At 48.5% G+C, this 14,453-nt stretch overlaps 1 protein-coding gene across 1 annotated transcript in view; it reads right to left on the bottom strand.

Annotated features, from left to right (window-relative positions):
* The window catches only part of LOC115331001 (serine-rich adhesin for platelets), a 75,613-nt gene extending 66,438 nt beyond the window's left edge, over positions 1 to 9,175 (bottom strand). The window contains exons 1-2 of the mRNA XM_029993045.3: positions 9,066 to 9,175; positions 106 to 162 (exon numbers count right to left, since the gene is read on the bottom strand). Of these exons, the coding sequence (XP_029848905.3) occupies positions 106 to 140 (35 nt within the window). The 5' untranslated portion in view covers positions 141 to 162; positions 9,066 to 9,175. The remainder of the gene's footprint in view (positions 1 to 105; positions 163 to 9,065) is intronic.
* Between the last annotated feature and the right edge of the window lie 5,278 nt (positions 9,176 to 14,453).

Here is a 14,453-nt window from a genome sequence, read left to right as displayed (position 1 = left end):
ACCCCGTCAGCGGCTGTGCCCTGATTTGATTGAGTACAAGAACTGTATCGGCCCTCTGCACTCCCGAAATGCGCCACGTGGAGTAAAACGTGTTGCACCACTCACCAGGCCTCTTCATCACTGCTATACTGTTCTGACATAGCAGCAACTGTGTCTTGTACACTGAAAAGAAACAAGTGCTTAACAAATTTCCTCGTCAAAGAGAGCAAAGAGCCTTTAGCGATTGCAAGCGGCGTCGCACTGCAGTGAACCTTCCCCAATAGACAATTCGCTGCATTATGCAAGCACCAAAGAGAATGTTGGGAACATAGGTACACATGCTGTAGGTGCTCGCCTTCTTTATGAAAAATACTTTTAAGTAAATACACAAAATGAAGCGTCCGTGGAATGCGCGTGCAAAATACCATTAGTTTTAGATTTTGGCTTTCGAACAGTTAGAGCTAAAGACGACAGCACGCTCAGTGCATGTACCAACATTCCCTGCATATTTTTTTTTATGCTTGGGTAATTCGGCATAGGTCTATTAAAAATAATAACACAAAATCTGCATGTTTTTTTTTGTTTTTTTTTTGTTTATATTTGGCAAGTTGCTAGATATCAGAACTTGCTTGCTTGCTATATGCTTGAATACAAACCATCCAAGGGAAGTTTTTGTAAAATTGAAAATGGTGAAATTTGGTATCACAATTTATAAACCTTGCGTAACGGCACACTTGCGGTAGTCAGGAGAGGACTGTGCAGATATTGATTGTCAAATCAAATGTGTCTATTTTCCACCTTCTAAAAAATACAGATGGAGGGGCTGTGGAAAAAAATCTGCACTTAGCAGCTTCACGAGCCCACAGTCCCTGTATTAATGGCAACTAAGCAGCTAACCCGCATCCGCAAAAAGAGTAACTGGATTTGAGTGGCTCCTACAAGTCATATGTATACCGTAAAATACCAAATAAATGCCCCGCTAAAAAAGATTGTTCTGGCTCGATATAGGACTCACTCCACTTGCCATACTCCCTGCCAAAAAAAAGAATGTGAAGGAATTGCAAATTGGTAGATTAGAGGTAAAAGGGGCTTTCCCTCTAATCTGCCATGCACACGAGATTAGGCAAAGCCCTACTTTTTGCAACAAAGCAATAAACACAAAAAAAAAATATGCCAAGCAAAGAACTGCAATGAGAAAGTTCAAAGATTTCTTATTTACCATTTTATGTCATTGTATTCCATTTCAAATGAGGAGATAGTAAATTAAAGAAAACCATGCTGGACATTTTAAGATACTAGCCATACGTCATTTACCAACTTGGTTTAAAAAAAAGGTGACATCTTTCGCACGGTTTAGAGTGCCAGCAACCGACGATACCCGATCATTGTCTTAGTTGCCGTCCCTCTTCGCCACCACCGCCAAATACGGCAGTAATGTGTGGGCAGGGATAAATAGTAAAAAAAAAAAAAATGGCAGGGCACCCAGCTGAGCGCGACAGAGGCGCGTGGCGAGCCTGCCTTTCACTGTCCCCACCTTTCACACCTAGGTGGCGCAAGTAGCTGCACCCGACTAGAGTTCTTGCATAGCTACCTACGGTAGCAGAGTTGCGCATTCAGCCTCGGAGCGTGGCCGTAGCGCCGACTTTCCTGCACGAGCTGGATGCTTTGCTCCTCACGTGACTAAATTTGGCAAATAGCGGCGCCGCGCGCGCCGCCGCGCATGGAAAACAGGAACGGAGGAAAAGGAGACGGAAAGCAGGGAAACATACGCCGGGGCAAGAGAAACATCGGCGGAGCGACCGTAAAGGTGGCTTTCTTGCACGCCACCGGATGCTTTGCTCCTCACATGATGGATCTCGGCGAATAGCGGCGTGGCGGCGCGGGGAAAACAAATGCGCAACTCTGGCTCCCGTAGGGAGCCTATACAGGAACTCTACACCCGACTAGAGCTGTATGTTGGGAGAGTTTGGCCAGTGGGTGTAGCGACAAAGGCGCCGGAGAGGAGAAAAGTAAATGAAAGTGTTATGTATCCCAGGCAAGGACTCAAGCTCGGCGTAGACAAGCGTCCGGACGTTACTTTAATGGCGCCTAGAATGCCCGTCTCGAGGCCCAGAAACCCGTGCACCAGTCCCGTGCTCTTGAAAGTGCGGGAGTCCGCTCACGCCCTGTCCTGGCCACCGGCCGGTACATTACACTTCCCCCTCACTTAGTTGCGACTCCTAATCTTTCCGGTGGTCTTCGCACACGGTTGCTGGTGCGTTGGTGTGTTTCACTACGCGCGGGCTCCGGCCTCGGAGGCGTACGTGATGTCTCTGACTTTGGAGGTGCGGATGAGGGCTCGTCGGGCTCCAGGATCAAGTCCCACACTGGAGCGGGTGTACTGCTGTTTCTGTACTGCGAGGTGCAATTCCTTGGACGAATATGATCCATGTGCCGTCTTTCCTGGCCCTCCTCAGTGTCGATCATCCACGACCGGGGACCTAGACGGCGTGTAATAACGCCAGCTGTCCAAGTCCTTCCGCTTGGGAAGTTCCTGATCCACACGGCCTGACCAACCGAAAATTCCTGCGAGTGTGTCGAATCTGAGGTTATCAACGTGGTTGGAGGGTCATAAGTAGGCCGCTGCAGCAGTCTCTGTAGCGGTGATGACAACTCTCGACCAAGAAACATCTACGCCGGCGTCTTGCCCGTTGCAGTGTGTACCGTGGTATGCTGCTTGTATAAAAACCGTGCCAGTGTACGTTTCACCGTGTCTTTTTCTCCCTTCGCCAGAGCCTTCTTTAATTGCTGTACCATTCTTTCGGCTTGGCCGTTCGTTGCCGGGTGATAGGGTGCGCTTGTTACCGCTGTGATTCCATTGGAGTGGTAAAAGCTTTTTATCTCTTGCGATATAAAAGCGTTTCCGTTATCCGACATTACTTTACGTGGTATGCCAAACGTTGCAAAAATATTCCGTAATTCACAAATCACAGTTGATGACGTCATGTTTCGAACTGCACGAACCTCTAACCATTTAGAGTATGCATCTACCACGACAAGATAGACTTGTCCATCTACAGGCCCTGCAAAATCCAAATGGATGGTGTCCCAAGGTACTGTAGGTCTGTCCCAGGTGGGACTGGTGGCTTTTGGTGGTGCTTTCTGGTGTAGCTGGCACTTCTCACATTGAGCTACACATAATTCGATCTCTTTGTCTATACCGGGCCACCACACGTAGCTTCGGGCGTTAGCCTTCATGGCTACGATGCCTCGGTGTCCTGCATGTAGAAGTCTCATAGCCTCGGGTCTCATTGACGCTGGGATTACCACGCGCGCACCCCAGGTGAGACAACCACGATGGATGGACAACTCAGTTGCCTTGAGCTTGAACGCGTTGAACCGATCGCCCACCAGTCTCTTTACTTCGCCATTCTTGACTGCTCTAAAGACCTCAGCCAGAGTGGAATCAATTGCCGTTTCGTCTTCCAGTTCTTTTGCAGTCATGGGAGGCTTCGTCAGTGCCTCCAACATCAGGACATCGCCGGGGGGATCCTGTTCGTCCTGCGTTTCCGGCACCGGTAGTCGGCTCAGAGCGTCAGCATTTTGATTGCGTTTTCCCGCTCTGTAGATTAGGTCATAGTTATAGGCCGCGAGCTTGATACACCAGCGTGTCATGCGTGGCGAAAGCACATTCGGTACTGGTGATTTCGGGCCCATGATGCCCAACAATGGTTGATGGTCCGTCGTTATTTTCACGGGACGTCCCGCGACATAGCGATGAAAACGGTCCATTGCGAAAATGATAGCCAGCCCTTCACGGTCCAATTGCGAGTAGTTTTTTCAGCCTTGCCGAGCGTTCTTGATGCGAACACGATCGGAGCCTCATTTCCGTCTGCATCTAACTGTGCTAATACTGCGCCGACGCCGTAGGGGGAAGCGTCACATGACACGATCAAGGTTTTGTTCTCGTCGTAGTGCGCGAGGACCGTATGTTTTGCGATGGCCTGTTTCAGCTGCAGAAAGGCTCGTCGATGATTTTCGTTCCACTCCCAAGGTCTGTCTTTCTCTAGCAGTGCGTAGAGATCTTTTGTTATTGTTGCCCGATTTGCCAAAAATCGGTCGTAAAAAGCTAGAAGTCCGAGAAACGACTGTAGCGTTGTTCGACAGGTCGGCTCTGGCATCTCGTGGATAGCTTTGAGTTTTTCCTCAGTCGGGTGTATCCCGGCAGCATCGATGGTGTGTCCGAGGTATTGTACTTGTTCCACTGCGAAGCGGCACTTAGATCTTTTTAGTCGTAGACCAGCTTGAGCAAGTCTCGCCAATACTGTGTCCAGTCTAGTCATGTGCTCGGCATTGTTGGCCCCACTGATAATCACATCATCGAGGTATATCCCTATACCCGGGATTCCTGCTAAAACAGTTTCCATGAATCGCTGAAAAATTGCTGGAGCAGCTGCGATGCCAAATGGCATCCTCTTGACTCGATAGAGGCCTTTTATAGTGCTGATGGTCAACACGTCAGCCGTCTCAGTTGTCAGTTGTAGCTGTTGATATGCTTGGGTGAGGTCTAGCGTCGAAAATACCACACCTCCTTGCAAATTTGCCAGGATTTCTGGAACCGTCGGCATGGGGTACACTGCGAGCTTTGCTTCCTTGTTTACCGTGCTTCGGCAATCTCCGCATAGCCGGATGGTGCCATCTTTCTTTCGTACTACAACCACCGGTGTGGCCCACTCGGAGTGTTGCGTCGCTTCCAAAATTCCTTGATTCTCGAGACCCCGCAGCTCGGCCTCCACCGCGGTGCGCAGTGCAAACGGCACGGGTCGTGCTTTGAGGAAGTGGGGAGTCGCGCCTTCTTTTAATTCCAGTTTTACTAGTAGCCCTTTGTGTCCCGAGATCTTGGCGTCAAAAACATCCTCATGTGTCTTCAAGACTTCGGCGACGCTGCCATGGTTGCCGAGGTGATGGATTCCACTCACCCGGATCTTCAGGTCTCGAAACCAGTTCCGTCCTAGAAGGCTGCATCCTGAGCCTTTTGTCACGACCAAAGGCAAGATGTAATCCTTCGATTTATGTCGGACGTGTACACTTGCCGTCCCAAGCACTTGTAAGCCCTCTCCTGACCATGTACGGAGGGCCAGGCCCTCCTGGTTTAGCTTAGGAGCCTTCTTCGGCCAGAGGTGGCGATATGTAGCTTCGCTGATGATTGAGCAAACAGCTCCGGAGTCGACTTCGAATTCGAGCTCTTTATTTTCAATCCTCAGCGTCACCATAGACTTTGGCAGCGTCTTCGATGCTCTAACCATATTCAGCTCGTGCAGGCTCCATGGCGTATCCGTATGATCATCGTCAAATTCGGGTAGCTCATCTGGCTGATCGAGGCTGTGTGTCGTCCGCGATAGGTGCTGCGTTCTTGACTTTTTGAAACAGGCCTTTTCGATATGTCCCTTCTTGTGGCAGAAGCTGCACCGTGCGTTTCGGGACTGGCAGGAGTAAGCCGAATGTTGTTCTTGGCATCGGTAGCATGTCTGTAGATCCCTCTGTCTGCTGCCACTCGTACTCAACTGCTTAGGTGGTAGCTGTTCTTTCTCAACCGCATGAACCTCCTCTTTGTGTGTTTTCAAATCGCGTTGATGTTGTGCGGCACTTTCTGTTCGCACGGCCATGTCATATGCCTTTTGAAAGGTTAGATTGGTTTCAGCAAACAAACGTTGCTGGAGATGCTCATCAGTCATGCCACAAACGAAACAATCTCTGAGCATTACCTCAAGGGGTAGCATGGTCGGATTAGCCGGTGTGTGTCCTGTGGTTCCCGAAATCACAGGTGTTCCTTCGCTGGTGGCGCTGGTAGCAGTTGAAGCCAAGCCGACGCTTGTTGTACCGGAAGTTGTCGCAGTCCCCGGTGTCACAGGGATCCCGAAGTTGCAGTCTGCGGCTAACTTCTTCAAAGACGCCGCGTAGCTGGATATAGATTCCCCGGGTTGTTGGTCTCTTCTTTGAAACTTCGCTCGGCTGAACAGCTCTGACAGCCGTGGGTCGAACTGTTTCTGGAGTTGTGCCATGAGCTCGTCAAAACTGACGTTTGCAGGGGTTCTTGGTGCCACGAGTGCTCGTACGACCTCATAGGTCTTGGGTCCGCAAAGTGTAAGCAGTAGTGCTCGTTTCTTTGACGGCTCTTCAACTGCGTTGGCCTCACAGTAAAAGCTTAGGCGTTCGGCCCAAGATGTCCAAGCTGTTCCGTCGAACTCCTCCAGCTTGCCTTGAGAAGCCATCCTGCCCGCTGAAGTTCTTGACTGTTGACCTACCTCGTCGCCAATTGTTATGTATCCCAGGCAAGGACTCAAGCTCGGCGTAGACAAGCGTCCGGACGTTACTTTAATGGTGCCTAGAATGCCAGTCTCGAGGCCCAGAAACCCGTGCACCAGTCCCGTGCTCTTGAAAGCGCGGGAGTCCGCTCACGCCCTGTCCTGGCCACCGGCCGGTACATTACAGAAAGGGAGGAGAGCGCTGAAGGAGCGAGAGAGAAAGAAGGGAGCAGAGAAGAGACGACCGCCATTTTTTCGCAACGCTGTCGGAGAAGAGCACTGCTGAGGCTATGCGTCGTCTGCTACGGGCCGACTTCTTTTTCGCCTGAATAAAAGTTTGTGGCCCTACGCCGAAAAATCTTCATTTATTAGCTTTTTAACCCACCGAGGAATAACAGTATGTCATTTTCTTGCCAGAGCCAGCGATATAAAAGGAAATAATCGAGATTTAGATGCCGATCCCATGCATTCCACCAGGAGAATGAACAAAAATGGCGGCCCTTCCCACTCAGCTGGGAGCAGTTGGGAGTTCACGCGCATGCGCTCATGCCTCTCGCTCTGCACCGCGTGCTGATTGGCTCACTCGGAAGGAGAGCGCTATGGCGGCGAGATCATAGACTGACCAAACTCTCCCCATATACGGCTCTGCACCCAACGTAGCAGAGCTCATTCGCGCATGCTCGCTGCAGCACACTTCCAAGGAAAAGCGCCTCGGAATGAGAGTTCACTGCAACAGTGACCTTCCAGCAACGTGCAGGTTCCTAGCAGGCTCCCTCACAATTATTACACCCAACACGAGTTAGTCACGACCAAGATCTCCGCTGCATTCTCCCGTGGCAAAGGGTTTCTAGCCAGTTCTCGAGCGGTCATCGCACCAGAGAATGTGACTACATCACGTCTCCGACAACAGCTCACGTGTATTTTAAGCTTGCGTGAACGAGCATCCGTCCATCGCTTATTTCCGAACAAATTTAGCCATCAAATTCCCAAAGACTGCTCGCACGCAACATTTTTCTCCATTGATCTGCTCACTATGAGTGGGCGTTCAATTCAAGATGTTACATACAACGGAGGAACCTGCGTCCGATTGCCAACCGGCATTTGTTTCCGCCTTTGACATTTCGAAGGCGCTATTGGCACGGTGCGTGGAGTGCATTTCTGACTGGCATGTTTAGCGCACACTCTTTTGTGGTTCCTCGATTTCCACTGCCACTTCTGGCTGGCCAACAGACACTGAAGCAGACGCAAGGGGGGATGCCGTGGCGACGGTAACCTCACATCCACCCGCCTTTCAAAGACCAGCCGCCAGGATCGCGGCATCCAACAGCGTGACACACGGGCTTTTGCAACACAATTTGTTGCCACAAGGCCGCTCGGAAGTGAACGTACCTGTCGAGGACAAGTTTGAGGCACCGTACTACTGCTACATGCCCACTTAAGGAAACTAGGCCTCTTCAATACCACACGCCCGTCCGTTTATCTTTCATAGCGTTGCACGTAAACACTAGTGTCACGAGCCTGGAGGCAGAATATGCGGCGAGACGCCACGCTTGGAAACACCATGTGCGGCCGGAAGCATCGTGTGAGCCAAAGCAATGTTCGAACGATGCCCGGCAAACGCACTGTGGGACTATCATCCACCCGAGGGGGCAGGCAACGATAAGGTGCGATCCTCCAACAACGGCTACCTCCCGTGCCGGAAGGTGCAGACCGCATTCTTTAGCAGACTTCCGAACAATTCCGACAAAATCACTGGCCCAAACTTGCATTCGTCTGTAGAGCAGCGAGGCAAGACTCGGCAGGTTGAGGGGGTCGGGAAGCTAGCCATTACGGCACCCACGAAGACTTTCTTACAGCCCTTCTGGCGGTTCTCTCTCCACTCCCTATTGACCGGGCAGAATCGGCGACCTTACGCCGGGCATTTTCGCGCTCATACCATATTTAGTAACTCACTGAATGTAACCGATGCATAATCTTGTGTTCAAACTATTCTCATGTTATGTTATTGTTATGTTGTTATTCCCCGTCCCAGTGGTAGGCTAGTCACCTGGGGTAACGATTCCCCTGCAAATAAAGATTATTATTATTATTATTATTAGTGGTCACGAGCAACACCCGCCGCACGCATCTCGAGTGTTTCACGAGCGCAGACCTTTGAGCACTCATCCAACCTGCGTCCGCGGTAAACTGCCTCGTCCGCTATCCGCGAACTCTGATTACTGCTTATCCGTATCTGTCGGATTCATTGCAGGTAACAGCGGATCACCCGCGCTTTTGCAGGCATTAAATGATCGGAGCACATCAAACAATTAAACGTTTCAAGCACGCTTTCTTTTTTCACTCTTTTTTAAGTTGAAACTCAAAACGTGGTATGCTGCACCGACAAAACGGTAGACCTCACATTTTTTCGACAGCTAAAAACAAAAGTGAAGTTTCCTAATTGAATGCAATCCAGGAGCCCTGCAGCCCCCAGCAATTGTAACGCGGTTCAAGGCCACCGAAATTGAGAGGGAGAAATTACGGTTTTCGCTACTTAGTTCAAAAGTTGCTCGCGCTACCTTATGTAACCGATGGCAAACCACTTCGCTCCCGAGCCAAACAGGAGGGAACACGAGGCGCGGAACGATCGCGCTCCCGAGAACAGCTGTTCGCTATGCAACATCTCGTAAAACAGCCGAGATCAATTTGTTTACTTCAAATTCAGTCGCGACGTCCCGTGCTTCGCAAAAACTCGCATCGCCGGGCAAACGACACGCGTCCCCCACCATTATCGCCGCGTAGCCGTCAACGTGCACCACTTACCATGACAAATACCTCTCCGGGATACGCGAACCGGACAATATTCGCACAAAAGAAATTACAACTGCCGAAAACTGGTCCAAACAAAACTTACGGCCATTTTGAATAATGCCTCGATTATCTACGATGGGGCGCCACAAGCAAGAAACGAAAAACATATTCAGAAAAATGCGCCAACCACTCCCTTCAATTTTAAACAATTTTAAAGAACTTAGAAGTTAAAATTTCCCTGCATTTCATTCTTTATATAAAAAAACTAAACTAAATCTTATAAACTGTATCAAAGTCGTTTCATTTTAAATTGGGGGAAAAAACAAAAAGAAAAACTGCCCCTGAACATTGAAATACTTTGCTTGATTAAGTCAATAAAATTAAAATTCACTCTATGTTATTACATATTAAACGATATCATACGCTTTTTAGTTATTTATTGCAGTTTTGTGCAGTGTGCCAAAAAGAGCCAATTATATCAGTGTGAGTGCGGCAACACTGGCGGAAAACTGTTTAAACTAGAGCACTATATAGCTCCTTCGGAGCAGAGTAGCGCAATCTAGAACGCCGTCTCTCGGCGACTAGCGGCGAACGCCCGGAGGTTCCAACTGCGGTCAGAAATGCATGGAGAACGTGAGAAAATCGTTGTTTCTTCAGTTTTGTGGGGATGTGCGGAATGGAAATCATTTTTGACATAATAATGAAACATTTTAGAATGATATGCGATAAGTTTTGTGCCATACAAGGACGTAACTTTTTTTTAAAAATTGCCTGAGCGGCATCATGCAGCAGACGACACGGCGACGTCACACCATTCACGTGACCCGCTCCGGCCAACCCGAAAAGCCCATCTCCGCTGCGAGCAAAAATCGTCTGCTTCAAACGCCATTGCCTTGGAAATTGCCTTCTCAAAATTTGCACACGCATCCGATATTATTAAAACTTTGATAAAGTGTTTAGCGCTTTACTAACTTCACGACAGGTTAGTTTTGAAAAATGTGAACTCGCCGTTAGTTTTTTAATCAGCCGTGTTATGTCGATCTCCATGTATTCTCCCATAGGGCGGGCCGCCTCCTGGAACCCTGAGTACCACGTGACTCGCGCCGAGCCGCTCTGTCGGCCATGTTGTCGGCAAAACACGGGGTTCAAAGGATTGCGCTACTCTGCTCCGTAGGAGCTATATAGTGCTCTAGTTTAAACGTGAGGCGGGTAACCCGTTTTTTTAAAACTCGCGTTTTCTTGAACTTTATTCCTCTTTTGTATTTGGGGATTTTCTTTTCTCGTTTACTTGATTTTGAGAGAAAACGAGATACAAATCGTTTTCATTTCCCGGCGAGGTATGGTAACCAGAAAACCAAGATCACTCCGATATCAATAAGCGCGGTGTGTTTCCTAAAATAATTCCTTTGTAGGTTGCTCGACGGGTCCATGAGTGATACCCACCTCCACTCATGCATCAGGATCGGGAAGCGATCCTGGCAGCCAGAAACACTGTTCGGGCACGCAGGAGTTCTGGCCCAGAACTCCTGCGTGCCCGAGCAGTGCGCCACTCGCACTCCATACTCCCCGCCGCCCTCAGAGACTTTCTTGCGGCTCCCCCTGTCGATTCGATCTCCACTCCCCAACAACCATGACGAGTCCGCTGCCTTGCGCCGTGCATTCTCACGATCAAAGCACCTAAAATGAATCTACGCCGTGATCAGTGTTCGGTGTCACTTTGTTTTTATTCATTCCCTGTTGTTGTCGTTGTTTGTTTTGTTATTTCATGCCCCGGGTGGTTGGCTGACAGACACACTAGTGCACGGGCTCTCGCCTTTCCGTTTTCGCCTCGCAAGCCACCCGGGGTTACATTACTCTTGCAAATAAAGATTATTATTATTAATATTATTATTATCATTAGTATTATTATTATTATTAATGCTCTGCATTACGCAGTACGCAAAGAAACGATTGCGTTTTTGTTCGTATTTTCTGCAAATAGATTTAGGTACATGAGTATTGCCGCACGCGCAGCTGGCCAAGTAGGCAGCGCGCGCGTGGCCTAACGGTTATCGCGCTTGCTTTCCATGCTGAAAGCCAGGGTTCGATCCCTGGCCGCGGAGGCACATTTTTGTTCACTCTGTAAAGTAATGTCCTGGTAAATTCGAGAACGATCTTGCTGATTCGAGGTTAGAATGTTCTCCGCGCCGAACCTTCTACGCCGAACGATCCAGAAACCCACGGGTACAAAGGGATTCGGCCAGGCGAGCGGAGTCACTCGCCCCAGCGTTCGACTCTGCTGTCACGCCAACTTCGACGCCCGCGACGCTGTTATTACCTTTTGTACCCTTTTATTTTTGGCACAAGTTCGCCACATTAAACGTTTATTTCTTCTTGTTTATTTATTGTTTTTGGTCACCACCCGTGACAGTATTAACACTAATATCTAAACTACAAATGGTCCAGCGTTGTAGGGAATAAAGCGCAAAAAACAGAAAAGACACATAGAAGGGCAACATACACAACTAAGCGCTTCACCTGGTTTAATTTAGGAAAAAAAAAGTGAAAGCCGTTTACAAATCCCTGTAACGCCGAAATGGAGCGCAGCTCTTGAGGAGGAGGAAGGGAGGGTACTGAGGGCCACGTGTTCTCGGGGGGGGGGGGGGGGGGGGTCACGTGACCCCCCCCCCCCGAGGGCACGTGACCTTGGTGGAATCACGTGGGGGCAAACACGTGAATCACGTGACCTCGGGGTGCCACGTGACTCCCCAGGTGACGTGACCCCCGGGTCACGTGACCAAAATTTTTTCGCTAGATTTAGCGGGGAAATTTTTTCCGCTAAATTTATCGGGGAAATTTTTCCGCTAGATATAGCGGGGCAAATTTTCCGCTATATCTAGCGGGAAATTTTTACGCTAAATTTAGCGGGAAATTGTTCCGCTAGATTTAGCGGGGAAATTTTTCCGATAGATCTAGCGGGGAAATTTTTCCGCTAGATTTAGCGGGAAAATTTTTTTCCGCTAGATTTAGCGGGGAAATTTTTCCGCTAGATTTAGCGGGGAAATTTTTCCGATAGATCTAGCGGGGAAATTTTTCCGCTAGATTTAGCGGGAAATTTTTTCCGCTAGATTTAGCAGGGAAATTTTTCCGCTAGATATAGCGGGGCAAATTTTCCGCTATATCTAGCGGGAAATTTTTACGCTAAATTTAGCGGGGAAATTGTTCCGCTAGATTTAGCGGGGAAATTTTTCCGCCAGATTTAGCGGGGAAATTTTTCCGATAGATCTAGCGGGGAAATTTTTCCGCTAGATTTAGCGGGAAAATTTTTTCCGCTAGATTTAGCGGGGAAATTTTTCCGCTAGATATAGCGGGGCAAATTTTCCGCTATATCTAGCGGGAAATTTTTACGCTAAATTTAGCGGGGAAATTGTTCCGCTAGATTTAGCGGGGAAATTGTTCCGCTAGATTTAGCGGGGAAATTTTTCCGATAGATCTAGCGGGGAAATTTTTTCCGCTAGATTTAGCGGGGAAATTTTTCCGCTAGATATAGCGGGGCAAATTTTCCGCTATATCTAGCGGGAAATTTTTACGCTAAATTTAGCGGGGAAATTGTTCCGCTAGATTTAGCGGGGAAATTTTTCCGATAGATCTAGCGGGGAAATTTTTCCGCTAGATTTAGCGGGAAAATTTTCCGCTAGATTTAGCGGGAAATTTTCCCGCTAGATTTAGCGGGGAAATTTACCCATAATGCACCGCGCGGTTATGCCTACGGCGACGGCGACGCCAACGGCGACGGCGACGGCGACGCCGCTCAAGCCGGAAACGGGCGCCTAAGAGCTGCGCTCTAAAAACATATGTACCCCGATAGCAGAAAGATGTATCATCCAAACTTTACCAGCTAATCACTAATTTCTTCTTTTTTTTTTTTTGAACCGTTGAACAATTGTAAATATGATAATGACGAAAATAAACCCTGGAGAAGGGGAACAAGAGGGACTAAGGACAAACAAAAATCTCGAAACACAGCTAGGTGACGGGTGAGCGACCGAAAAAATCCGCCTGGTCCGGGTGTCGAACCCAGGACCTCTCCATTACAGGTGGAGCGCTCTACTTTGTCCTTTGTCCCTCTTGTTCCCCTTCCCCAGGGATTATTTTCGTCATTCTTGTCCCTCTAGCTTGCACCTTTGCATTTAATTGCATCATAATTATAACCTTAAATTGCAAGCTTCACCCTTGTTGGTGTTAGACTGGTGGCAGCTGATAAAACCCGTTTGCTCTACTGACGCCTAGCCCCTGGTTAGCTCAGTTGGTAGCGCGCTCCACCTGTAATGGAGAGGTCTTGGGTTCAATTTTTTCGGTCGCTCACCAGTCACCTAGGTGTGTTTGGAGAAGAGAAAATTAGGTGTTTAATGGCACAGCGGCAACTAAGGCCATAGTGTGCCAAACACAAGGTAAGTTAAAGGCAATACTGAAAAGACCTATAGTAGGTAGTTCCATCTTAAAACTATGGGAAATGAGTGTTTAAAACCTTACAAGATACAGGCCTATTAAGGCCTCCAGAAATTTTAACCAATGCTCCACTAACCAGGGGCACTCTAAAGGAATTTCATTCACGCTAGGGAGTATGGGAAAATGTGCTGATGATACAAGATCGCCGGCTCTCTGCCACCGCTAATCTTCAGGCAAATGTAATAGAAAAGAAAACAAACTAAAATTCATAGCCAATTGGATGCCAATGCTATCTAAAAACTTAAAAACTTGACGGTGCGGCACAACAGGTTCGTCACCCAATAATAATGCCGGGTGGAACGGGACGGGATTACGGAAAAAGGTAGAGAAAAAAGTGGTGCGTTCGTGATGGTACTTAGGACATACGATAGGAATATGCAAGACATTCAACGGCTCGTTAGAGTGTTCACATTTCGGAGCTGCCTCTGCCCGTAGGAGGTGCCCATGCGTGAGATGGGTGTGTCCCAGTCTCAGACGACAGAGCACAACCTCAAAGAAACGCTCCCTGTGTCGGCAACTTGCCCATTCCCGCAGGGTAGGTTTCACGCAGTGAAGCTTGTTGTCTATTTCTGTGTCCCATTCTAACACCCAGTTTTTCTGGATTGCTCTTTTAAGACTGTGTTTGTAATCAGTGTAAGGAATGTCCTTGATATCCACTTGCCTCTCAATGCACGTACTGGCAGCTCTATCAGCATCCTCATTTCCCTGAATACCGACGTGACCACCCAACAGAAATTGATGTGTAGGTGTGATTTTGCTGCAGTGTGCACAATGTTCCGGAGCCTAGTAACGAAGGTATTATTTGGTACTTCCAAAGAAGCAAGTGCCTTTAATGTGCTGAGAGAGCCAGAATAGATAACAGAATACTGAATAGAGTTTTCTATGATGAATTCAACAGCCAAAATTGAAGCA

Source organism: Ixodes scapularis, unplaced genomic scaffold (assembly GCF_016920785.2).
Source record: "Ixodes scapularis isolate PalLabHiFi unplaced genomic scaffold, ASM1692078v2 PGA_scaffold0__279_contigs__length_252992795, whole genome shotgun sequence".
NCBI classification, from domain to species: domain Eukaryota; kingdom Metazoa; phylum Arthropoda; class Arachnida; order Ixodida; family Ixodidae; genus Ixodes; species Ixodes scapularis.
Note: the sequence above shows the minus strand (reverse complement) of the source record. Positions and strands in the feature narration are given on the sequence as shown.